The 26556-nt window shown below is 39.0% G+C and overlaps 1 protein-coding gene across 1 annotated transcript; it reads left to right on the top strand.

Annotated features, from left to right (window-relative positions):
• The first annotated feature begins 19876 nt into the window (after window positions 1-19876).
• On the top strand, window positions 19877-22202 carry LOC140875114 (uncharacterized). The gene is made up of 2 exons (XM_073278660.1): window positions 19877-20001; window positions 21369-22202. The coding sequence occupies exon 2, from the start codon at window positions 21371-21373 to the stop codon at window positions 21962-21964; it is 594 nt and encodes a 197-aa protein (XP_073134761.1). The 5' UTR covers window positions 19877-20001; window positions 21369-21370; the 3' UTR covers window positions 21965-22202.
• The last annotated feature ends 4354 nt before the right edge of the window (window positions 22203-26556 follow it).

The following is a 26556-nucleotide window of genomic DNA, read 5'->3' as shown; positions in this document are numbered from 1 at the left end:
AGCACCTGTATCTATCAAGACATGAGCAGAATAACCAAAAATTGAACAGTTACCTGCTATAACATCGTCAGGTGTTGCCTGAGCCTGATCCTCTGTCAGAGCAAAGACTCGTGCCTGCTGTCTTGGAGGCTGGTTTGCACTAGAGTTGCCTCCCTGTCTGTTCTGCTGCTGAGGCTGGAAAGAGTGAACTGCAGAAGACTGCCTCTCAGGCTGAGCTGTAGGTCGAGATGAACTTCCACTCTGAGCTCGATCTCTGTTACACTAAGGGCACACCTTGGAAAAATGTCTCGGTTGCTGACAAGTGTTGCAGTTCCCGAAGACTTCTACACACTGATCTGTCGAGTGCCTACCTCCACACTTGCTGCAATACAAGGAAGATGATCCGGAACTCTGTCCAGAACCAAACTGCTTGGAACCACTGAAACTAGAAGAACTGTTCCCCTGCCTCTTGAACTGTTTCCCTCTTGCTTTATACTGATCCTTTCTGTTTCCCCCACTGCTTCCACCTTCATACCTCTGCGGCTGGTTCTGGTGCTGAGGTGGCTGATTCTGATACTGAGATGGTTGGTTCTGATACTGCCTCTGCTGCTGAGATACCACCTGATTACCTCTCTGCCTCCACAATCCTGCTTCTGCTCCCTTTGCGTGATTCATGGCATCCGCAAAGTTGTCTGGCCTAGCCGTGTTCACCAACATGAAGATGTCGGGATTCAAGCCGTTGATAAACTGATCGGCTTTGGCTTCTTCACTGTCGGCAATGTGCGGGGCAAAACGCAACAAGCTGTCAAACTTGGCTACATACTCCTAAATGTTCATATTCCCTTGCCTCAGATTGGCAAACTCGGCTCCCTTCTCCTTTCGGTACGAAACAGGGAAAAACCGCTATAAAACTCAGTTTTGAAAAGAGACCAATCGACAACTGTACCTCTGTTCTCCATGGATCTCTTGGTCGTGATCCACCAGTTCTTTGCAACACCACGAAGCTGATGAATGACTAACCTGGTTCGGCGACCATCTGTATAATCCAGGGAATCGAACAGCTGATCAATGTCATCCAACAAACTCTCACAGTCAACTGGATTCTCAGTACCCATCAACAAAGGCGGATTAAAAGACTGAAACCTCTTCAACAAGGTTTCCATAGGAGTCGTTGTAGCATCCAACTGATCAAATTCAGTATTGGCTTGTTCAGTCGTAGGAATGACTGGCGGTGTGTTCCTGTTTATCACTCGACGAGGACCCATCTGATAATCAAAGGTTAGGACACGAGAAATCTCAATCGCTATAATTCGGTGCCCTTACAACCGCTTGGAATACCGGATACCCGTCGATAACAAAAACAGTTATATCTCAAGTAGTTCATGCTTTATAAATTAAATCACACATCACGTAATTCAATTAATTTTTAAATAATAAAGCATGCTCGCATGGTATTAATTAAACAATTAAAGAACTCAAACACATGCGAGGAGCCAATACATGCAGACTCGAACTACCCCGCTCACTCTAGTTCAACCAAGAATCTTAACGCTCTGATACCACTTAATGTGAGACCTCGTTTCTAAACAACTAATCTCGGACAAAACAACCACAGACAAAAAATTTTTTTTTTTTAAAACGGAAGTTCGCGCGCCCGTGCTGAAGTCAGCGCGCCCGCGCCGGCACCTCGCCAAAACCAGCGCGCCTGCGCCCTCAGAACGCGTGCCCGCACCCTAACCTCGCCAAGAGGCCGTGCGCCCGCACCGTCCTCTAGCCCAAAAATCAAAGGCACCGAAAAGAAATCCAACCAAACCTAAACACTTGCATTTAAAATATCTGATAAGCCAACAACAATACAAGAACAGTTTAGGGAATAAAAACATTCGATTTGGTAGTACCTACATCGATTCTTGCTTACAATACAACACGAGAAGTTCGAATGACAAAACATGATCGTAAAACATAAACTAGATTGACATGCTGATTCGACTTCTAAACGAGTCTCACTTTTATCTCTTGCTCTTGACGCTAACCAGGTCTACGCTGACTTGATCCTGACCCTCCTGTTGCCAAGTACACATACAAAACAAAGAAACAGCCGGATAACCGGTGAGAATGATATTCCCAGTAAAAGCAACATAACATGTAATGAATCAATAAACATGCTTTCAAGACAACACTTAATCAATATTAACATAATAAAATGCATGTCTTTAAACGGGATATCAATTCTGATAAACGAGGGATTGCTGCTGTGCTTTTGGGATCCCGAGGATGAGATCACGTAACGACTCACTGACTCTCCCAATCGAGATGGTGTCACGTATCCCACTCCTCTAGACTTTGAGCAACCATAATGAGTATGCTAGCACTAGGCGAAACGACTACGACCTAGGCCACTCAATCATAGTTCTCAAACGTCTAAACAAAAAAGGCGGTTCTGCCCGCTGAAATCAACGTAGGATCAAGATGAATGCATAACAGAAACATAAACATAAGCCACATAATCAAAAGAAAAATCAATCAACAAGATACAAGTTCCTCATGCTAGAACAAGTGTAGATGCAATATGTGATTTGAAAGGGAAACTCGAGAACCAACTGTCCCGAGTATGCTATCTCACTACGATGACTGCTTTTATCTTTCGATGCAGTAGATCCAACTCCGGATAAGCTAAAACAAAAGATTGTATCAAAGACTATACCAACTAAACAACAACTATGGTTCAAGGTAATTCTCTTTACCGTTCTTCGTCCAATCTCTTGACGATCAAAAGCTGTTAACACTGGCTTGACAACTCCAAACGAATCTGTTCAGATACAAAAATTGATCAACAACGACGATCAATACACAAGCCCAAAAACAACAACTCCAACGGTTCAAAACTCTAAAAACTCAAACCGGCGGCATAACGGCTAAAACTGAACAAACCGGAAACGCAGAAAGCAGTTCAATACCGATATCAACTCATATCAATGCTAATACAACAAAAATATCTCAAACCCAACCAATCTAAAAATCCACATTTTCGAAAATGGCTTCCAAAAATCATAACAAATCCGAACGTCGTTCTAATTCAAAATCGACAGATAATAAACGATCAGAACTCTGTCAAGAACAACATACTCGAATCTCGAACGATTCTAACAACATCCAAAAACTAGAATGTATCTGATCGTAGAAAAACTTACGATAAAACGGAGCTCTCGCTGCAGTGATCGCTAATCTGCCTTCAGAAATAAATTCCAACGGTCGGATCGAGTTTGGAATGAAATCACAAAGCTTGGAAACTCAATTGGGCGCCTACAATGGAGGTTCTCGGTTTGGAGGAGGAAGGAGAGACTTTGAAAAGTCAATACAAGTTTAGATAATATATAAAATCCAATAATTGCGTTTTAGTCCCTGAAATTTCCAAAATTTACAAAATAGACCCTGATCAAAATCAAGTCGGCTTGTGAACTCAGAAACCTCCGATTAACTCAAATAAACTCATTTAAGATAAAAACGAGGCGTTACAGACAGTGCCTTTGAAAGGAGAAATCTTCGGAAATACTTGGTCTCCCTGATCAAAATACAGAGATCTGCGTCTGATATTTGCATACTTCTCTTGTCTGTCCTGAGCAGTCTTCATTCTCAACTGAATAATCTTCACCTGCTCAGCCATAACTCAAATCATATCTGGTCCCAAATAAGGTGACTCGGAAATCTCATCACAGTACAAAGGAGATCTGTATTTTTTTCCGTACAACGCTTCGAACGGTGCCATCTTGATACTCGCGTGATAGCTGTTGTTGTACAAAAACTCGACAAGAGGTAAAGAATCCTGCCAACTAGTGCCAAAGTCAAGCACTACGGCTCGTAGCATAACCTCTAAAGTCTGAATCGGCCGCTCTGACTGTCCGTCGGTCTGGAGATGATATGCTGTACTCAGGTGCAAACGAGTATCAAGTGCCTCCTGTAAATTGTGCCAGAAGTGAGAAGTTAACCGAGGATCACGGTCTGAAACAATCGATCTTGGCACACCATGCAATCTAACAATCTCCCTGACATATAATTCGGTCATCTAATCGTGAAGATATTTCATCCTGTACGGGATAAAACAGGCAGATTTCGTCAATCGGTCAATCACTACCCAGATAGCATCGCAACCTCGGACTGATCGTGTAGTTTCGTGACAAAATCCATCGAGATGTGATCTCATTTTCACTCAGGAACATGTAAACTATGCAACAAACCACCCGGTCCCTTCCTCTCTGCTTTCACCTGCTGACAGTTCAAACATCAGTATACATACCTCGTGACATCACCTTTCATCTTCTTCCACCAGAACTGATTCTTCAAATCATTATACATCTTCCGGCCACCTGGATGAACACTGAATCGACTGCAATGTGCCTCTCATAAAATACGTTGTCTCAACTCTGCAATATCGGACACAACAATATGATTATTCACATATAAAGCATTATCACTGACCTGAAACTCAAACTGGTGTCCTGATCTGACTTTCTCTATCAAATTTTGAATGCTCGGATCAGATTTCTGTGCTTCTTTGATCGTCACAAATAACTCTGGCTTGGCTTGAATAGCAAATACTCTGATAGACCTTTTATCTGTTTCAAACTCCAAACCAGAAGTGCAACATTCATCGATCAACTGAGAAACACCGATAGTAGAAAGAGATAAGGAACAAAGATTTCGGCTCAATGCATCTGCAGCCGCATTCGATTTTCCCGGATAATACTTGATTTCACAGTCGAAGTCTTTCAAAAAATCTAACCATCTCCTCTGTCTCATATTCAATTCTGACTGCGAAAACAAATATTTCAACCTTTTATGATCTGAAAATATTTCAAAGGTCTCACCGTAAAGGTAGTCTCGACAGATCTTCAAAGCAAAAACAATCGCGGCGAGCTCCAGATCATGAATCGGATATCGAGTCTCGTGCGGCTTTAGTTGCCTCGATGCATATGCTATCACGTGCTTCCTCAGCATAAGAATGCATCCCAAACCTCGGTGAGAAGCATCGAAATAAACTGAAAAACCTCCAGTACCTGATGGAATAGATAGAATCGGAGCACTGGTCAGTCTCTTCTTCAGATCAATAAAACTGGCCTCATACTCTTCAGTCTAGACAAATGGCGCAATGAATGAGAATCTCTCGATGAATCTGGGATAATAACCCGCTAAACCCATAAAACTTAGAATTTCAGGCACAGATGTTGGTCTAGGCCAATTCATGACTGCTTCTATTTTGCTAGGATCCATAGAAATCTCATCTCCAAAAATAATATGACCGAGAAAGACAACTCGAGCCAACCAGAACTCACACTTCGACAATTTGGCATACAATTGTTTGGCACGCAAAATCTGCAAAACGGTCCTCAAATGATCTGCATGATCAGTACGACTCTTCAAATATATAAGAATATCATCAATGAAAATAATCACAAACTCATCTAAATACCGCTGAAAAATACGGTTCATACAGCTAGCCGTGGGCTCACAACTCCTTGTGACTCGGAAAAATAATTTCCGACTTACCCATCGAATCATGGTAAGAGCGCCTAGCAACATCGCCCCATTATTCCCTAGGTATCATTGATAGTGCCTGCAAGAACCAGTAGGTTTTGGTTAGCGTACAGTACGGTCCCTTCATCCATATATCCCGATCGAATCAACAACCATTGGTACATCGAGAGTCGTTCGAGATTCGATAACTATGCAATACATCTTGAAGATAAAATAGTGACATCGCATGTGCTACTAGGAAACCAAGTAACCTAAAGCACATCATGTACTCTGGCTAGAGATTTGTCACACTAATATCTCCTCAGATCGCATAGAATATCCACACTCGCAAGCGTGTGGTGAATCCTTGACAACAAAGCATTGACTCCTATATGTGTCGTAACTGTACCCAATCTCGACACCTAATGACCCTCATAGAGTCGGTAAACGAGTCAAAGTACAGTACTAACATATAGAGTCTTCATGATGTTTCAAGTAGTAAGGACTAATGGTGTACAACCAAAACCGCGGATTTATCCACTCAATTAATGATAACCACTTGGAAAGTCCGAATAGGGTAGTTCGATCATCCATCATATGAATATCCATTTGCATGCTTCGAACATCTCTATGTTCTATACCAATGAAACGTGGTACTAGGCATTGCAAATGCTAGTCTCAATCTCGAGCGATCTTTATCCTTATTAGCGGACGGCTCAATTGACTAGGAACTGTTTAGAATATACAATGATTATAAGATGTGTTTCATGATAGTCATTCAATTCTACTATCACATCTTACATGCATTCTAGTATATTCAAGGTCTTTATCTAAACATCGTATAGTACAACACAACATAATAATATGATAAAAGATAAAGTAAATGCCAATATAAAAGTGTAAATTATATTAAACAAAGATTGTTTATACATAGAGTCACAAAAGCCCTTAGCCACAAGTTGGCTAACCGGGCACCCACTCTTTCAATCTCCCACTTGCCCTAAAGCCAACTAGTCATACTACGTAGTCCCATTGCTTCGCGATGTTTGTCAAATAATGGTCCTGGCAAGGGCTTAGTAAGTGGATCAGCGATATTGTCTGCAGAGGCCACTCTCTCGACAATGATGTCTCATCTTTCCACGATCTCCCGGATGATGTGGTATTTCCTCAGTATGTGTTTGGATCTTTGATGAGACCTTGGTTACTTTGCCTGAGCAATGGCACCAGTGTTGTCACAGTACACCGGGACTGGACCAACAGCTTCAGGAATTACGCCCAACTCTTGGACGAAATTCCTCATCCAAATGGCCTCTTTAGCAGCAGCTGATGCTGCAATGTATTCTGCCTTAGTGGTGGAATCCGCTGTAGTGTCCTGCTTGGAACTCTTCCAAGAGACAGCACCGCCATTGAGCATGAATACAAATCCAGAGGTTGATTTCGAGTCATCCACGTCGCTTTGGAAGCTAGAGTCGGTATAGTCTTCCAATTTCAATTCTCTTCCCCCATAAACCATGAATACATTCTTAGTCCTTCTTAAGTACTTATCCTTCACAGCTTTCCAATGTATTTGACCGGGGTTGGCTTGATATCTGCTCGTGACACTCAGAGCATAGGCCACATCCGGTCTGGTAGATATCATCCCATACATGATACTCCCTATGGCTGACGCATATGGTATGTGTGTCATTTTCTCTATTTCTTCGTCAGTCTTGGAAGACATAGACTTGGATAGAGAAACTTCATGGCACATAGGTAGATGTCCTCTCTTGGACTCATCCATAGAAAACCTTTTCAATATGGTGTAGATGTAGGTTGCTTGAGTGAGTCCTATCATTCTCTTAGATATATCTCTATAGATCTGTATTCCTAGAATATAGGACGCCTCACCCAAGTCCTTCATCAAGAATATACCTGATAACCATATCTTTGTTGACTGCAACATCCCTACATCATTCCCAATGAGTAGGATGTCATCAACGTAAAGCACTAAGAATGTCACAGCATCCTTAACCACTTTCTTGTATACGCACGGTTTCTCGGGTTCTTGATGAAACCAAAATCCTTTATTGTTTCATCAAATTTCTGGTTCCAACTTCTTGATTCCTGTTTGAGACCATAAATTGATCTCTGAAGCTTGCATACCTTATGCTCGCTTCCCATGGATGTGAATCCCTCGGGCTGCATCATATAGATCTCTTCCTTAATGTTTTCATTAAAAAATGCAGTCTTCACATCCATTTGTCATATCTCATAGTCATACCAAGCTGCTATGGCAATAAGGATTCTTATGGACTTGAACATTGCGACTGGTGAAAAAGTTTCATCCTATTCAACACCTTGTCTTTGAGTATAACCTTTTGCTACCAATCGTGCCTTGTAGGTCAGTACCTTACAATCAGGCCCAAGTTTTCTCTTGTAGATCCATTTACACCCTATTGGAACAATTCCATCGGGAGGATCTACTAAAGTCCAAACTTGGTTTGTATGCATCGAGTCTATTTCCGACTGCATAGCTTCAAGCCATAAGTTCGAATCAGCATCAGAAATTTCTTCGTTGAAGTTTCTTGGATCACATCCAATGTCGGTTTCACTTTGATCCCCTTCAAGAAGCAGACCATGTCGAATAGGAGGTCTAGAATTCCTCTCGGATCTTCTAGGATGTGGCATGTCATTTATTGGTTCCAGAGGTGCGGGATCGTTATTTTGTATCTCGAGTTCTTCTCGTATTTCTTCGAGTTCCATCATCTTGCCTTTCTTATCAAGTAAGAACTCCTTCTCCATGAAGTTGGCATTCCTCGAAACAAACACTTTTGTTTCAGTAGAATGATAGAAATAATATCCGATTGAATTCTTTGGATATCCTACAAAATAACATAAGGTGGATCGACTATCCAACTTATCTCCCACTGTCTGCTTCACGTAAGAAGGACATCCCAAAATCCTCGAGTACGAATACTTAGGAGTTTTTCCAGTCCATAATTCATATGGAGTTTTGTTCACTGCTTTAGTGTGGACATTGTTTAACAACAATATCGCCGTTTCAAGTGCATAGCCCCAAAACGAAGGTGGGAGCTTAGTGAAGCTCATCATAGATCGAACCATGTCCAACAAAGTTCGATTGCGACGCTTCGAAATGCCATTTAGCTGAGGTGTCATAGGAGGAGTCCACTGAGAGAGAATCCCATTCTCTTTTAGATAGTCCAAAAACTCGGTACTTAAGTATTCTCCACCTCGATCTGATCGAAGTGCTTTAATATTCTTACCTAGTTTGTTTTCTACTTCAGCCTTGAATTCTTTGAACTTTTCAAATGATTCAGACTTATATTTCATCAAATATAAATACCCGTACCTAGTATAATCATCAGTAAAGGTAATGAAGTAGGTGTGACCAAATTTAGTACCAATACTAAATGGGCCGCAAACAGATTTTGACTACGCTCAGGTTTTCCTTTGAAAGGAGTTTTAGTCATTTTTTCTTTTAGGCAGGACTCACAAGTTGGTAGAGAGTTAATATCAGACATATCAAACATGTCATCTCCCACTAGTTTGTTCATCCTCCTTGAGGAAATATGACCTAGCCTAGCATGCCAAAGGTTTGCCGGGTTTTGACTATCATTTTTTTCTTTTATTGTTGTTGCCGGTTTATAAACATAATTAACTGGAACATCTTTTAATTTTAAGTTATATAGATCGTTTTCAAGTTGTCCATTTCTAATCAAACATTCATTCTTGTACATATTGCAAATCTCATTCGCAAAATTTCAAGAAAAACCATCTCTATCAAGCATAGAAATATAAATAATATTTTAATGAAATCTGACACAAATGAAACATCTCTCAAAAATAGCTTAAAATTGTTTTACATAATTTTAAACAAATGGCTCCCACAGCTTTGGCTTCAACTCTGGAACCATTCCCGTGCCTTAACTGGGTCTTAGCCATCCTTAGCCTACGACTTCTTGTCATCATCTGCAACTCTTTGCAAATGTGAGATCCACATCTGGTATCCTATACCCAAGAAGTAGTATTAAGTGATACATTTATTTCAATATAAAATATATCCTTTGCAGTTCGTAACTGCTCGATATATTCTTTGCTGTTGCGCTTTCAGTAACCGGGTTTCTTGCAGTGATGGCAAACTTCTTTAGACTTGTCCAGCTTTGCATGTAACATTTGGCCTTGAGATCTTGGTTCCACCATTTCTCTAGTTCGGCCAACCTTTTTGAAGTTACATCAGCCGGGGCTGTTTTCGGAAGAGCCTTTTCTAGCATGCAGAAAATCTTCTCCGAACTCAGGAGAATCTTAACTTACGGAACCAATCCGTATAGTTCGTGTGACGCCCGGGGCTGAGGAGGCAGGGAGTGATCGACGGTGCCAAGAGGTTGCACGAACAATAAGCGGCTCCTGGTAGGCTTCTAGGCGGAGGGAGACATGAATGAACCGATCCCGTGCCGGAATGAGAGGAGATTCTGAGACAGTGTAGGTATGGGACTACATAGTTGAGGAGGGCATAAAAGATTTCATATGTACTGCTCATATCAAGAAGGTGCATCTTCTTTTCGGAAGCTCATCACATAAGAACTCCAAAATTAAGCGTGCTTGACTTGGGGCAATTATAGGATGGATGACCCCCTGGGAAGTTTCTCAGGGTGCGTGTGAGTGAGGACATAAGCACGCTGAAAAGACCCATCTTGATACAGTGGGTCGTTTCAAATGGTATCAGAGCCGACCTCTCTTAGTACGGTATGGTTCGGGGACGAACCAAGCGGAAGCTGGTGGGCATGTGACGCCCGGGGCTGAGGAGGCAGGGATTGATCGCCGGTGCCAAGAGGTTGCACGGACAATAAGCGGCTTTTGGTAGGCTTCTAGACGGAGGGAGACATGAATGAACCGATCCCGTGCCGGAATGAGAGGGGATTCTGAGACTGTGTAGGTATGGGACTACATAGTTGAGGAGGGCATAAAAGATTTCATATGTACTGCTCATATCAAGAAGGTGCATCTTCTTTTCGGAAGCTCATCACATAAGAACTCCAAAGTTAAGCGTGCTTGACTTGGGGCAATTATAGGATGGGTGACCCCCTGGAAAGTTTCTCAGGGTGCGTGTGAGTGAGGACATAAGTACGCTGAAAAGACCCGTCTTGATACAGTGGGTCGTTACAGTTCGCGACAGTCATTTTATTTTGTTTGAGAATTGAAACATGTGGATTTCGCGAATTCATCATAATGAAATACTGAAAATTGAAACATGTGGATTTCGCGAATTCATCATAATGAAATACTGAAAAGAAACAGACAATAATCGGTGATTGTTTAATTAATTTACTAAGACATAAAATATGGCGAGATTAATTTTATGAATTACACTCCCATTATTTTAACGATTTCACCACCCTCTAGTGAAAACGAGAAACTAGTTTCCTTAGTGGGAACATGGAGTCCAATTGACAAATCATAGTCCCGAATAATATCAGCCAACCATAATTTTCAAAAGGTAGAGCCCAATTGCTTCCAAAGCAACCCCCATGTTTTTACCTCATGTCTAATAAGAGCCCAATAATATGACGCCGTTTATTGTGACATGTCAAGATGACCCATAAATATTAAGTTGTGATGGACGGTCGCCATGTGGATCCCCAATAATATGAGCCAATCCCATGGGAGTTCCACTCAACTTACAACATGTGTCGATCCAATGTACAGCTTTTCGACGAACGGGCCCCTCGCCAATAATATGAGCCGGACCATGCCCGTTGGTAGCATCTCATACATTGATCGTTGATGGAAGGTAGGAACATTTAAACAATATTTAAATTCCCTTTTGTTAATCTTGATATCAATTTTAAATTATATTTAAAATGAGAGATTTTAATTTTGAAAATTGACTCATCATTTAAAAATTTGTATGCTTGCGGGATTCATGCAATTTAGTCTAAACATGCATACAACAATAATATCAAATATTATATAAATGATGATCGATGCCTAGATCTTATCTATCCGTGGTTGCCAATCACGAGTCTAAGTCCAATCCTAGGTGATATGCAATATGCAATGCAATCCTATTACATTGAGCTTCCAATTTACATTTCTTCGGTCTTTATTGTATGCTGGGCCCACCATTGTCTTCAAATCTTTATCTCCCACTAAGTCTAATAAATTTAAAATAAATTTCGATGACAAGTAGGGAATACATATTTAAGGGTGGGAACGGGCCATAAACCAGACTCACTTTTATTACAAATGATAAATCAATTTGGGCTATTAACCAAGCCCATTAATAAAACCCAACAACAATAATAAAAAATCAAATGTAAACAACCTAACATACACCTACAAAATTGGTTATGGCAATCTATCATTCTCTTATCCAATAATTAATTCAATAATTAAATCATTGGATAACATACAATGGCAACATAATTAAAAAGATAAAATCAAATTTTATCTTATATCTCCATAAGATCATATCTTATTATCAATTGTACCAAAATAATTAATTTTCTAAAATCTAATTTAACGGATAAAACTTATAAATTTTCCAAAAATTCAAATTTATCCAAAAATCAATTTTAAAAATTTTGGACTCAAAAAATTTGACCCGATGCCTCGTGGTCTAATCAAAACAATTTTCGATCGGACCAAAAACTAAAATTTCAAAAATTTAAAACTCTAAAAAAAACAATTTTTAATTTTTCGGGCTGCCCGGGACGTTCCCGGGCAGCCCCGCCCCCACGTGGGGCAGGGCAGCCCCACGTGGGGCCTGGGCAGCCCGCCGCTGCCCTGGGCATCGATCCAATCGCTGCCCGTGTTGCCCTTAAAATTTAATTTAAAAAGATTTTGTTTTTCAAAAACCGAGGCAAAAATTTTGTACAATCGATAAATTTTAATCGTTTGATCTGAGAACAATCTAGCTCTGATACCACTGTTGGAACACATTTTCAGATCAGTCAGATTTGATACCCGGAGCAGCGGAAGTTTAAAATTTTTTTTTTCTGATATGGAACGATTCCATATCATGGGTATCAAATCCTTACGATTAAAATCTACAAGTAAAATAATAATAACAATTAATATTTTACCTCTTCAAGCTATGACTTGATCTATGGACTCCAACAGATTAAATCTGCTCTTGTTGTAAATCCCAGGAACCGATGACTCGCTCGATCAACTCCTGAATTAGGTCCACGAATAGAAAACTGAAACCCTCTGATTTATTGCACTAGAAATCAATCAGATGTTTATCGAAGAGATTTACAGATTTGATCTGTCAATTCAGAATGTAATTTTTCAGAAAAATCACAGACTGAATTCTCTCAAAAAGGGAGACTGATTTTCGAAAATCCTCTTGAGACACTCTCTCAAGATTTTCGAAAATTCCTCTTTTAATTATGAGGTTGTGTGTCTAATTTCTGTACTGCAATAACTTATTTATAATGTGGGCTGCTAACAGCTTAGGGCCCATTAGTCATAAGTTCAAGCCTGACAAGCAAAGCCCGCATGTTCAGAAATTAATATAAAATTCATCGTGACTCAGAATGATAAACCAATTTCATCATTGTGCATAGAAACCTTTTCTGCATATTTTAAAGTCAAGATAAATTTTCTGAATCCGAATTCAGTGATTTCCAAAAATGCCCATCCCTATGTCATTTTAGAAAATTCCACTCCCTTTAGTTAAGAAGTCCAACTTCTCTTTTGCCAAATTTAACTCTTTAAATTCAACTATCTCAACGGGGATTAGAAATTCATTACTTGTGTAACCCTCAATGGTTCAGGGATACAGCTAGCCGTGGGCTCACAACTCCTTGTGACTCGGAACAACAATTTCCGACTTACCCATCGAATCATGGTAAGAGCGCCTAGCAATATCGCCTCATGATTCCCTAGGTATTACTGATAGTGTCTGCAAGAACCAGTAGGTTTTGGTTAGCGTACACTACGGTCCCTTCATCCATATATCCCGATCGCATCAACAACCATTGGTACATCGAGAGTTGTTCGAGATTCGATAACTATGCAATACATCTTGAAGATCAAATAGTGACATCGCATGTGCTACTAGGAAACCAAGTAACCTAAAGCACATCATGTACTCTGGCCAGAGATTTGTCACACTAATATCTTCTCAGATCGCATAGGATATCCACACTCGCAAACGTGTGGTGAATCCTTGACAAGAAAGCATTGACTCCTATATGTGTCGTAACTGTACTCAATCTCGACACCTAATGACCCTCATAGAGTCGGTAAACGAGTCAAAGTACAGTACTAACATATAGAGTCTCCATGATGTTTCAAGTAGTAAGAACTAATGGTGTACAACCAAAACCGCGGACTTATCCACTCAATTAATGATAACCACTTGGAAAGTCCGAATAGGGTAGTTCGATCATCCATCATATGAATATCCATTTGCATGCTTCGAACATCTCTATGTTCTATACCAATGAAACGTGGTACTAGGCATCGCAAATGCTAGTCTCAATCTCGAGCGATCCTTATCCTTATTAGCGGACGGCTCAATTAACTAGAAACTGTTTAGAATATACAGTGATTATAAGATGTGTTTCATGATAGTCATTCAATTTTACTATCACATCTTACATGCACTCTATTATATTCAAGTTCTTTATCTAAACATCGTATAGTACGTCACAACATAATAATATGATAAAAGATAAAGTAAATGCCAATATAAAAGTGTAAATTATATTAAACAAAGATTGTTTATACATAGAGTCACAAAATCCCTTAGCCACAAGTTGGCTAACAGGGCACCCACTCTTTCAAAAAACTACTGGAGCGTTAGTCAAACCAAACGACATGACAATAAAATCAAAATGCACATACCTCGTTCTGAAAGCAGTCTTAGGCACAACGTATAAAAAAATTGGAGAGCATAATCGTGTGATTTGGAGAGGAAATTGGAAGAAGAAATATGTGCAAGATGTGAAGAACATCAATAAAAAAAATACGAAAATCGATCGACCGGACACGGCGTCGCATATTCGGATTTGTTTTCTTTCTTTCGAACTTATTATTGAATTTATGTCTGGATTTTTGAACATGTTTTGGTTTTATTCAAGTTTTATCATGAACTAACTTTTATTAGTCTAGAGGGATGATTGAACCTAGTGTAGACACTTTTAAAACTTTTTGATTTTATTGGATTGAATTCTACTAGATTAATTGTTTTTTTCTTGTATTGACTATCTTTTCAATTTACTGGCCAAAAATTTATTTGTTATATTTATTTGAAATCGTTGCTCGGGAGAGGGGATTTTGAATAGGACCAATAGAAATTACACTGTTAATTATTTATATAGGTCGGGAGAGTATATAGCGTTAACGGAGCTTTAGGAAGAACATCGTTTTACACATATCACTAAGACTAGATTTTTAATAGGGATGTTGGAATTGAATCTTAGTTGATACACATTATTTGTTGCTCGAAAGAGGGAAATAATACACTTAAGTGTTCTTGGCTATTAATTGAATGAAATTCACGAAAATAAGTTAATTAGGAGTAGTTGTTGTCGAAACCAGGTGAAATCTAACTCTAGACCATTATTCTCTCATTGATATTTTTTTGAAATTGTGTGTGTGCTAGATAAAATTTCTTGCTTATTTAATTTTTCTGCAAATTTCTTAAACTTTGATTCTCTAAATAAAGTTCGGACTATTTTAATTATAAGTACTAAGTAATTTTCAATATTACTCCTTGTGGGATCGACACTCTACTCACTTTATATTAAAACTTGATACCGTGCACTTGCGGGCACAAATTTCAGGCGACCAACATACTAAAATTTCATGTCCATCGGTGTTGATTTGCCCGGTCAAATGCTTGTCTGAAGTTTTGCCTTCTCCGTCCTCTTCTGCGATTCCGGCCGTCGATGCTCCGATGGCCAAGCCCGTTATGCCATCTAATGTGCCTCTTCAAGGCAAACTCATGGTTAAAATTTCAGCTAATTCGGAGTTCGTTTGCCAGGTCAAATCGCCGATCAAAGTGTCGACTTCACTGTTCATGCTGACGTCGTCTGTTCTTTCTCAGATCCCGGCGTCGTCGGACATCCGATCTCCAATCAGAACCCCGATATGGAATCCTCATTTCCAGACGCTTTTGATGCCTCTAACCCCGATGTTTTCTGATGGTGCGATCGCCGGCAATTTCAGATCTACGCCTGCGGCTGCCTTCTCGCCCCTGCCATCTCTTGCGCTTGCGTTTTGCTCCGGCAGTCCAAATTTCAATTACTCTGGTCAGTTTTCTCCCATTGTCTTGGGCAATCCTTTGTTGTGTTCAATTTTGCAATCGGAGCTCCCGTTCGGAAACGCCCAATTTCAGGCGAGTTGGGTGATTTCGGCGGCTGAGTTGCCCCGTTTCACGCCTGTGATGACCGAGTATCCGTGTTTGGTCACCGGTTCCGTGCTCCCTTCGTCGTCGCCGGTTATCGGAGGTGGTCCAAGTGGTGACTCGTGCGTTGACTCGGGCGAGTCACCGAGTCAGCCCTTCAACCCTCCGGGTTCAGTGGTTTTGCCTGTTCCGGTTGTTGTTTTGGCTTTTCTAGTCCTTCCTAAGGTTTCTTTTAGGGATGTTGCGGCTTCCTCGTCTTATCTTTCTCGCAATTTGAGCTTTGATGGTGTTGCAAACTCGACGATTGAGGCCCTTGATCCGACTGTTCGTGATGGGATCCCCGGGATTCTTTTCCCGGACCAGGTTATTTCCTCCCTATCTGAGCCTTTTAATTTTGCTTTGTTTGGGAGGATTTCTGGGAACAGGGGTGTGACTCCATACTGTGATATTATTTCTGCTTTTTCTAGTATCGGTTTGAAGGGTTCGTATACGGTGAAGTTTCTTCCTCGGGGTTTCTTGGTTTTTATTTTATCTGTTGAGGAGGATTATTTATTGTTTTGGAGTAGGGCGGAGGTGTCTATTCGCTCCGTCATGATTCGATTTTCTAAATGGACTCCGGAATTTAAATTTGAGGAGGATTCCTCCGTTGTCCCGATCTGGGTCAGATTTCCGAATTTACCCCTCCATCTTTATGATAAAAAAAGTCTCTATCTGATAGCTAAGATCCTAGGTAACCCGTTTAAGATTGATGGTATTACTGTTGATGGTTCCCGGGGCTCTTTTGCTAGAGTGTGTGTTGCGATGGATGTTCTTGTGGATCGCCCAGGGCATGTTTGGGTGGGCTGGGGTGATCATTTTCAGATTATTGAGGTTGTGTATGAGAATGTTCCCCATTTATGTACGCATTGCAAGTTATTATGGTCGTAGGAGAAGAGCCCGGCATCAGGGTAAGCCTTTGCGTGTTCCTCCGACTTCTAGTCTAGTCCCTCAGGATTTTCCTAGTCAGGGTCCTTCTTTTGATGGCCCGCAGCCCATGGCTCAGTCTCAGGTGGTTTCTTCGGGTTTGGTTCCTCCCTCCAGTGTAGTCCCATCAGTTGCTGTGGATGGGTGGACTATCAAGACGGGTAGACAGCGACGGTCTCAGGATCAACGTCGTGTTCTGCCTCCTTCTTTGGTTAATCCCTTTGAAGCCCTTCGGGACTTCAAAGATGATAATGGTTCGACAGAGGTGGCGGTTTTGGTTTCGTCACAGTTTGATTTTCCCCCTGAGGGTCAGTGTTCTGATGATGGATCTGGTCAGTTGCCCTTGGTGGCTCCTACTAGTACTGACTCTTCTCCGTTAGTTCCGGGTCCTATTCTCCTTGAGAGATCGGAGGTGTTTTCTCGGGAGTTGTTGCGTGTGAAGGCATTCTTGAGTCAGAGGCGTCAGGTTCCTCCTGTGCTTCCACGAGAGTTGCGTGTTCAGCAGGCCAAGCCTCCTACTGCTCGTCCGAACCCTTTGTCTCGGCAAAACTTCAAGAAGACTCATAGCTCATCGTTTGATTCTATGGGTCATCCCCCTTGACTGTGTTATGAGTTTTTTTCCGCTTTTGGCGGATTTTGGTGGGCATTTACTGCAGGTTTCTCCTTGTCCACTCCTGTTTTATTTTGTCGTATGGACTCTTGTAGTCTTTTATGGTTTATGTTTGGATGTACTTTTGTACCCTTTAAAGAGGTCTTGGTCTAGTCCTCCTCTCTATCTGGTGTTTGTTCTGCTGCTTTGTGTTTATATAATAAGTGGCTATGCCATTTTTCCCCAAAAAAAAGTATCATATTTATACGTTCATGTTTCGTCTTTAGAATGTTTCAATTTTTCGTTTGATTATTGTATATATCCTACCTTGACTCGTGTTGTGACATGTTCTGCGACATGTCACATCCAAAATTATTTCGTTTATATATATATTATGTTATTTGGGTGTACGAGCATCCCCCACCTACTGAATGTTTCTCCAAACGCTTGCTCCTTACTTCTCTCCCCAGATAAGAATGAATATCAAGTGGATAAGGCTGAACAAGACATGTTTTGGGGTTGGTGATGAGGTTTCAAGAAAATAAGACCTCTAGAATTGTTTTTACTTCGATTTCCATTATATTATCGCTTCCGCACTCATATAATTCGTATTGTAAAGACAATTTCGTTTTATGAAATAGACTGGTTTTAGCAAGAATGTACTACAAGGCTTGTTGTTTCAATGTTAAATTGTTAAACAATGCCGATGTCAACTAGACCCAGTTTTAGGGCATGACACATAGGGTTTGGAAAAATTGTCTGGCAGCTTGGGCAAGGAAATATGGTGGACATCAAAAAGAACCTTCAACCATACTACAAGCGGTTGCTTCAAAATATTTATAGATTTGGCATGCATATTTCGGCATACCAGGATGCAACAACGACATCAACGTACTGGATAGGTCCAATTTTTTCTTAAATCTTGCAAAAGGAGAAGCCCCTCCAGTGCAATTTGATATGGAATGAGTACAACATAGGTACTATATCGCCGACGGTATTTATCCATCTTGGGCCGCCTTTTTGAAAACTATTCCTCGAACCCTCTAGCAAAAACATAGGATTTTAGCACGATATCAAGATGGGATGAGAAAAGATGTTGAGCGAGCCTTTGGTGTATTGCAAGCACACTAGCATTTAGTGAGAAGTTCATCTCGCTTGTGTGATCCAACTGATTTATATTATATAATGAAAATATGTATTATTCTATATAACATGATTTTGGATGACGAAAGGGAGGATATACTCGAAGATCGTGATTTTCCAGCTAGATATGATGAATATGTGCCACCAAATGTTGTCCCTTCAAGAGATCCTACCGTAAAGTTCAACTCCTTTCTAGAACGACATGTCAGCATTCGAAACCGAAAATTGCATCACAGGCTTCAGAAGGACCTGGTCGAACATATTTGGAATTTACTTGGGGATGAATAGTTAAACTCGTCTACTTTTATTTACTTGTGTCAATTTTAATTAATGTATCTTTTTTTTTATTTATGTGTGTTTTTTATTTTAGAATATTATGTTATGTTTTTAAAATTATGTGTATTTTTAATTTTAATTATGTGTATTTTTAATTTGTTATATATATGTGCATTTTTATTATGTTTTTAAAAAATTATTTAATAAAATTAAAAATAATATTTGAACACCCATATCACTACACCACTGTAGGAACATACACTGAAGTTATCAACGCTGACATCATCATGTGAACAAGTTATCAATTTCACCATACCAACTTTCTCATACTGTTGAACATGCTTTAACTTCATAGGAGTTGATCGAGACAAAACTATAAGACTCCGTTTGGTAGCCTATATTATTAATATGTGTATAACTTATCCTATTAAATCTCACATTTTTCTCATTATATTATTTATCCATCTATTAATTATTTATTTTACATCAATCAAATTATCAATTATTTATCTTACATCAATCAAATCATTTAATTTAAATTACTATATTACCCCTTATAAATAATATTATTCATATTTTATTTATTGTTAAAAGGGTAAAATGGTAATTTGTTATCAATCAAATCAATAAATTATAATCCATCAATCAAATCAAATATTATATTCACTATTATTTTTTATTACATTACATTACTTATCTATGTATTATTTATCTCATCATACCTACCAAGCGGTACCTAAGTCATCAACGTTCAAATCAAATTTCGGTTTAACCAAAATGATTTAAAAGTCTATGAACTCTATAGAAGTCAATCACTTTAAAAAAAGTCATTAAAAGTCGATAAAAGTCTAAAATGAATACACCCCTCTTAATTAAAAAAAAAAATATTTAAACCGATCAAATTGCTCAATTTCGTTTCGCCCTATTAAAAATCGATTTAGTTTTGAAATAAATTCAACAAATTGGGTGTTGGATTGGGCTTTTTTTTAAAAAAAAAAAGTAAAAAAAATTAAATTTGGGCTTGTGTTGCTTGCCCATCCAAGAAAATCGATTAAAGCCTCTAAAATCTCCTTTCCTTTAAACCTCTTGCATTTGCCCTAGCTTCGCCGCCTCGACAGCCTCCGCCGTTGCATCGTCGGAATACTCTTCTTTTTCCGTCCGTAGGCGCGCCGAAAGACGACGGGTAAGATATCAACTCTTACGAAGTGTCGGGCTAATTTCCAATTACTGTAATAACAAAACTCTGAAAAATTTGTCCTTTATGTTAATGCTTTCTCTTTTCTCATGTTTCCATACTCCTTTGGGGTTCCATTTCCCAAATCCTAGTGTCAGCTGCCATAAAATTGTAATAAGGAAATTTGCTGTTTCTTGACGTGTTAATGTATTTTTTTACAGTCTATTGAATTTTATTTTATTGTAGTTTCCTCTTTTTTACGCCTGAGATTGATTTTGTGTGGCCTTGAATTCTTTAATTTTGCAGTTTGTGCGTGTGTTGTGAAGAAATCGAATGGTAAATTTATGTTGAGGACTGTTGATACATATAGTCGCTATGTGTGTGTTGAAATACTCTTTGAATTCCATTATTTAGGGTCCAAGCATATTGCTTTCCCCTGAAATGAAGCTATTTGGAAAGCTGCTGTGATTGATTGAATAAGTACTATTAAGCTATGGCAAATTTAGTTCGTGATTTCTTTTTTTCCCCTGAGAAACCCGTTAAGCTGGTTGCTGACTGAAATTACCGATTTTAAATAGGTTCTGGTCGCTTGATTTAACCAATGAAAGCAAAATGGTTGGTTCTGTTTAGTAGGGAAAAAAATTGAGTTGTTCAGTATTGAGCACCATATGCCCACCCCAGAATCTCTTACTTCTCACTAAAAAGTTCGTATCTTTCACGATTTAATTAAAAAAAAAAAAACCCTTCTCACTCTATGGCTCCAATCGTCGTTTCTTGTTGCGGCTTTTGAACCATGCTCTCAAGTATCACATTTGGGATTCTGTGGCAAGAAGTACGCATTTTCAAGGATTTCTACCTTTATTTTGGTCAGTAGAATATTATAATTGTCAGGAAATAATTACTGGGGTGTTTAAAATGGTTTTTTGAATGTTTTGTTAAACTTAACATGAAAAAGCTTTGAATCTAAATTTTTTGTTATTGGATTTTAATCAATTTAAATAGAATTCATTTCTTTATTTTGAAAACCATGTTAATTTGATGTTTCCATATTTGAAGTATTTTTACTTGAAGTTTAGATTTGTGGTTATTTTACCATCCCAGCAAGTAAGTTTTAAAATTGCATTCTATATGATTAAGTTATTTAGATCATAACTTTGAAAACTCTAATTTGGCATCACTCCTTTAAATGAAAGTTTTAAACTTGCATTCATTATTGTTAATAATTCCTGTCAAATAAACTAATTTGTTTTCCTATTGCGTCAGAGTTATGTTTCATTGATCTGATTTTAAACATCATTTGAACCATGAGACCTTAAATCTTGTATATCTGTAAGCTATATTAAAATTTTATAATTTGAGTGCTGTTGAATTAACAGTAATGGCGTGCACTATTGATTTTCGATGCCTGGACGAGGGGTTCGGAGGTAAAACCTTAAAGCGCAAGAGATCCCAGCATGAAGCAGAGAAGTTACAGCTTCTGCATCCATCTTCGGAAGAGGCAGACATGGAATTAGACGACGGAAATCCACCACCATCAAAGAAACACGCCGTTCCTTCATCCTCTGACCCCAACGTGCCATCTTCGTTTGGGAGACCTACCTACGACGGAGTGATTGCAGGGAAGTTGTCGGGAAGGAAGTGGAAGGAGGTTCGGACTCATCGGGCATCACAGGTTCATGTGAGCAGAAAAGGTACCACTGCGGAGCAGAGAATGAAGGAAAAGGAGATAAAGAAAGCTTACAGAGAGAGGATGAATGAACTGAAGGAGGAGATACGACAGAACAAACAGGAGAAGCGGAAGAGGCGCGAGGAGAATGCGAAGAAGAAGCAGGAAAATATTTTGAGATCAGGGACTAGGCTTCAGAAGATCACAAATCCTAACACACTGAAAAAGATTGCCAAGTCGAAGCAGCGCAAGCTTCTCAAAGTGGTTCCTGATGATGTCTTGAGCAACCGGAGGCAGAAAAGCTGATGGAAAACAAGTAATGCTTTTGTTTCTGCCAACCGGTATTGAACGTTGTGATTTTGCTTGGTGGATTTTGAGATTTCGAGACCGAAGCTTAAGTTATAAAATCGAATTTCCTAAGAACTCTAGCATATGGAGAGTGCAAATCAGAATTATTGTATATTTTTGTTGTTCGTTCAGTTTTGATATTGTATGGATTAAAATCGTGTCTGCCTTTAAAATCAAGTTCCTAGGGTATGAAATATGAATTATGTGTTACAGGAGGATCATAGCGAATGAAGTATACAAGTCTGGAATTGCCTGAAAATGGGCTGTGGTACTGCAGAACAATGCTTTTATATAAATCCAAAAGTCGAGAAGTACCCCGTTCAATCCTATATAAAATAGTTAATTTATATATTTATTTTTTTGGATTGGTTTAGTGTTTGATAATTAGTTAGTCAAATATAAATTATTAATGCTAATCTCCCGAATGTGTATGGATCGTTGTGACTTTGTATTTTCCATTACTACTTTTTGGTACCCCAGTCGACATCCACCTCTATTTTTGGTATCCCAGTCGATCTCTAATAAGATAGTGTTTGGGAGAGCTTATTAAAAGCACTTTTCAGCTTTTTCGTTAACACAAATTTGAAATTTTGTGAAATTTTGTTAACGAAAAACTGAAAAGTGCTTCCTAAAAGCTTTTCCAAACACTACCTAAATGTCATTAGTTTTTACGATTTGTGTGTAGTGAAAATGTACTGTAGTACCTAAAACTCAATCTATTAAATCGCATGCATTAAATTTAATAAATATTAGGATTATTATTTTTAAGTTTAATTGATTAAATTTTTTATGTGAATTATGTGTTAATAAAATATTTTTATTATTTATTCAAATAATTTTTCTTGTACTAACTATTTAATTAATTTTTTTAATTGTTTAAATTTATTTGTCAAAATGATTTTTTTTATTATGAAATTTAATTGTTTTAATATTTTAAAGGTTTAAACTTGCATAATTAAATGATTTTAATTAATTGTTTAGTTTATTCTTTTAAATGATTTTAACTGTTTAGCTTATTTGTTTAAATATTTTTGAGTGTCTAATTTATTTATTTTAAATAGCCTTAGTTTAGCGGTTAGTTATTTTAAATTATTTTAAATGTCTGGTTTATTTATTTAAATCCTTTTTAATTGTCCAAATCATTTTAAAGATTTTTATTTTCGCTTGTGTATTTATTTAAATTGCTTTTAAACGTTAGTCTAGTTTGTTTAAATTATTTTAAGCGCGCTGCTTGTTATTTAAATATTTTACTCGTTGCCGTGACATCAGAATATTTAAAACGTTTGATTCTTGGATTTTTAAGCTTGTATTTTTTATTTAGTGCGATTTAATTTATAGTCCTAATTGCAAGTATTGGTTTAACACTTTTTAAAAGTGTGTGGCACTTTTTCATGAAATTCCTACATTCACCTTTTTCTAGGGTTTACCTATACTTACACTTGAGCTCAAAGATTTAATCCTAGCCTTACACACTCAAAACTCACTCAAAACTCAAGCGCGCGCACGCACACACACACATCCTTAGCAGCGCAGATTGCCCCTGTTCTTCAAGGAAATCGATCGGCTTCAGCTCCTTCTTCACCAAACTAGCTGCCACAGCTTCCTTCCCTTCTTCTTCTCCGGCAAGGCAACTTCATCGGCGGGCTGAGCAAGTTGTTACCTTAGATTTTTGAGCTCGATTCCAGCTCCATTTCCAGCCTTCGATCGGCCGCAGCAACTCTTGCCTCTTTCGATTTTTCTTTCACTTAGCAGGGCAAGAATAAGAGTTCTTTCTTCACCATTTCAGAGTATTGTGTCGTGTGAAGATTGTGTAATCGCCTTTCGTTTTTTTCTAGAAAGTCCGTGCCCTGTTTTTAGAAGAAAATGGATCGGCCAGCTCACTTGAGTTCTTGCTTCATCGATTGATTGTAGCTTAGGCAAGGATAATGGGCTTCTTTGCTTCAACTTGTAGATTATTATATGTTGTGTGTTGCACTCATGAAAATTTCTTTTGAAGACAAAAAAAAAACGTGCCCTGCTCGTTTTTTTTTCTTTTTGGCTTAAAGATTTTATTGCATTCTTGCTTGAGAATGTTAGGTAATGGTTGGCAGGTGGGAGAATTAAAGAGGGCGATTGGTGGCTGGGAAATGAACATTCAATTCCACGCGTTTTTTTTTTGCTATAAATTGGCTCCTCGGTTCTCAGTTTTGATCATCCCATTCTTCTCTTCTTTTGTATTAACAAAGAGAAAAGAAAATAAAGAGAGAGAAAAAAAGGGAGTGTTTTTTTTCGGAGATCTCTTGTGAGTTAGAGAATTATTTTTCGGTAATACTCGGGGCTTGGGATAGTGGTGAGATATAGTGTTTTGTATACACTTGTAATATTTCTCCGGTTATAAATATTGCAGCAGCTCCGTGGACGTAGCCTATATTGGGTGAACCACGTAAATTCTTGGTGTCCTTATTGATTATTTTATTCCGCAATTATTATCGTCATGATCACTCCGGTATAATCCATAACAACTGGTATCAGAGCTGTTACGGTGTCCGGGAGCCTTGGTGAATTTTTTTTTAAAATTCTGAGTATGCTCTGTGGTTGCAGCTTTGTCTGATCTTCCACATCAGAAAAGATTTTTTAAAATTTTATTAAGGCAGGTGAAGCGATGGCCGGAAATGACGGATCGGGACCGGGAATCAATAAGTTCGACGGTACAGATTTCACGTTCTGGCGGTTACAGATTAAAGATTATCTGTACAGCAAGAAGCTACATCAACCTCTATCCGGGGTGAAGCCAGAAAAGATGGAGGATGATGAGTGGGAGCTTCTTGACCGACAAGTGTTAGGGGTAATACGATTGACCCTAACAAAGAACGTGGCACACAACGTGGCAGAGGCAAATACCACGGAGGAGATTATGTCCATTTTGTCGGACATGTACGAGAAGCCATCAGCAAATAATAAAGTGTTCCTCATGAAAAATTTATTCAACTTGAAGATGGAGGAAGGTGCTTCGGTGGCGGCACATATCAATGAATTCAACACGATTGTTTCTCAGCTAACATCGGTTGAAATTAAATTTGATGATGAAATTCGAGCACTTATTCTTTTGGCGTCTTTACCAAATGTTTGGGAGCCGATGCGGGCAGCGGTTAGCAATTCTGCTGGAAAGGGAAAGTTACAATTCAATGATGTCAGAGATCGAATCCTTGGTGAAGAAGTTCGCGGGAGGGATTCGGGAGAAGCAACATCATCGAGATCTGCCCTAAATCTCGAAAACAAAAGTAGGGGCAGTAGTAGCAAAAAAGGTTCTAACCGATGGCGTGGCAGATCCAAATCAAGGAGTGGAAAAAACAAAAATACATTCGAAAAGAAATTAAAGTGCTGGAGCTGTGGTGAAACTGGTCACATGAAAAAGGACTGCAGATCACACAAGAATAATTCAAATGTTGTGACTGAGGAAGTACACGATGCTTTAGTGTTATCCATGGAAAGCCCTGTTGACTCTTGGGTTATGGATTCTGGAGCCTCGTTTCATACCACGGGTAATCGCGATGTATTCGATAATTACATTGCTGGCGATTACGGAAAATTTTTCTTGGTAGATGGAAAACCTTTGGAGATTGTTGGTATGGGTGATATCAGTTTGAAAATGTCAAACGGATCTATCTGGAAACTCAACAAAGTGAGGCATGTACCAAAGTTGACCCGAAATCTGATCTCAGTGGGACAACTCGATGACGAAGGCCATAAAGTGACCTTTGGTGATGGCTCTTGGAAAGTGAGCAAAGAAGCCATGATTGTTGCTCGAGGAATGAAAACTGGAACCCTCTACATGACTTCCAGTTGCAGAGACATGTTAGCAGTTGTGGATGCTGGAGCTAACTCAAGTCTATGGCACTGTAGACTTGGACATATGAGTGAGAAAGGAATGAAGATGTTGATTTCAAAAGGGAAACTACCGGAGTTAAAAACTGTCGAACACAAACTGTGTGAAAGTTGTGTTCTTGGAAAGCAGAAAAAGGTGAGATTTTCGAAAGGCGGTAGGGAACCAAAAGCATCAAAGTTGGAGCTGGTTCATACTGATATGTGGGGGCCATCTCCTGTGACATCCCTTGGCGGCTCACGATATTATGTGAAATTTATCGATGATTCGAGCAGGAAAGTTTGGGTTTATTTTTTGAAAAATAAATCTGATGTTTACGAAGCCTTCAAGAGATGAAAAGTCATGGGGAGAATGAGACCAACTTGAAAGTAAAGTGTTTACGGTCTGATAACGGTGGTGAATATGAAGATTTTGAGTTCAAGAAGTATTGTGCACAGAACGGGATCAAGATGGAGAAAACCATTTCTGGTACACCTCAACAGAATGGTGTAGCTGAAAGAATGAACATGACCTTGAATGAGCGAGCCAGGAGCATGAGATTGTTGGAAAACTGTGTTCAGATCAATTGTAATTGATACCCGGTGCAGCGGAAGTTTAAAAATTTTATTTTCTAATATGGAACGATTCCATATCTGGGTATCAAAACCTTTTACGATTAAATTTGTTCATGTAAAATAAATAATCACAA

The sequence above is a fragment of the Henckelia pumila genome, chromosome 1, assembly GCF_033568475.1.
Source record: "Henckelia pumila isolate YLH828 chromosome 1, ASM3356847v2, whole genome shotgun sequence".
Taxonomy (NCBI): Eukaryota; Viridiplantae; Streptophyta; class Magnoliopsida; order Lamiales; family Gesneriaceae; genus Henckelia; species Henckelia pumila.
This window is presented reverse-complemented; position numbering and strand designations above follow the sequence as displayed.

Bases quoted from the DNA above. Each gene is read 5' to 3' on its own strand.
- LOC140875114 (XM_073278660.1), top strand. From the start codon at position 21,371: ATGGCGTGCACTATTGATTTTCGATGCCTGGACGAGGGGTTCGGAGGT.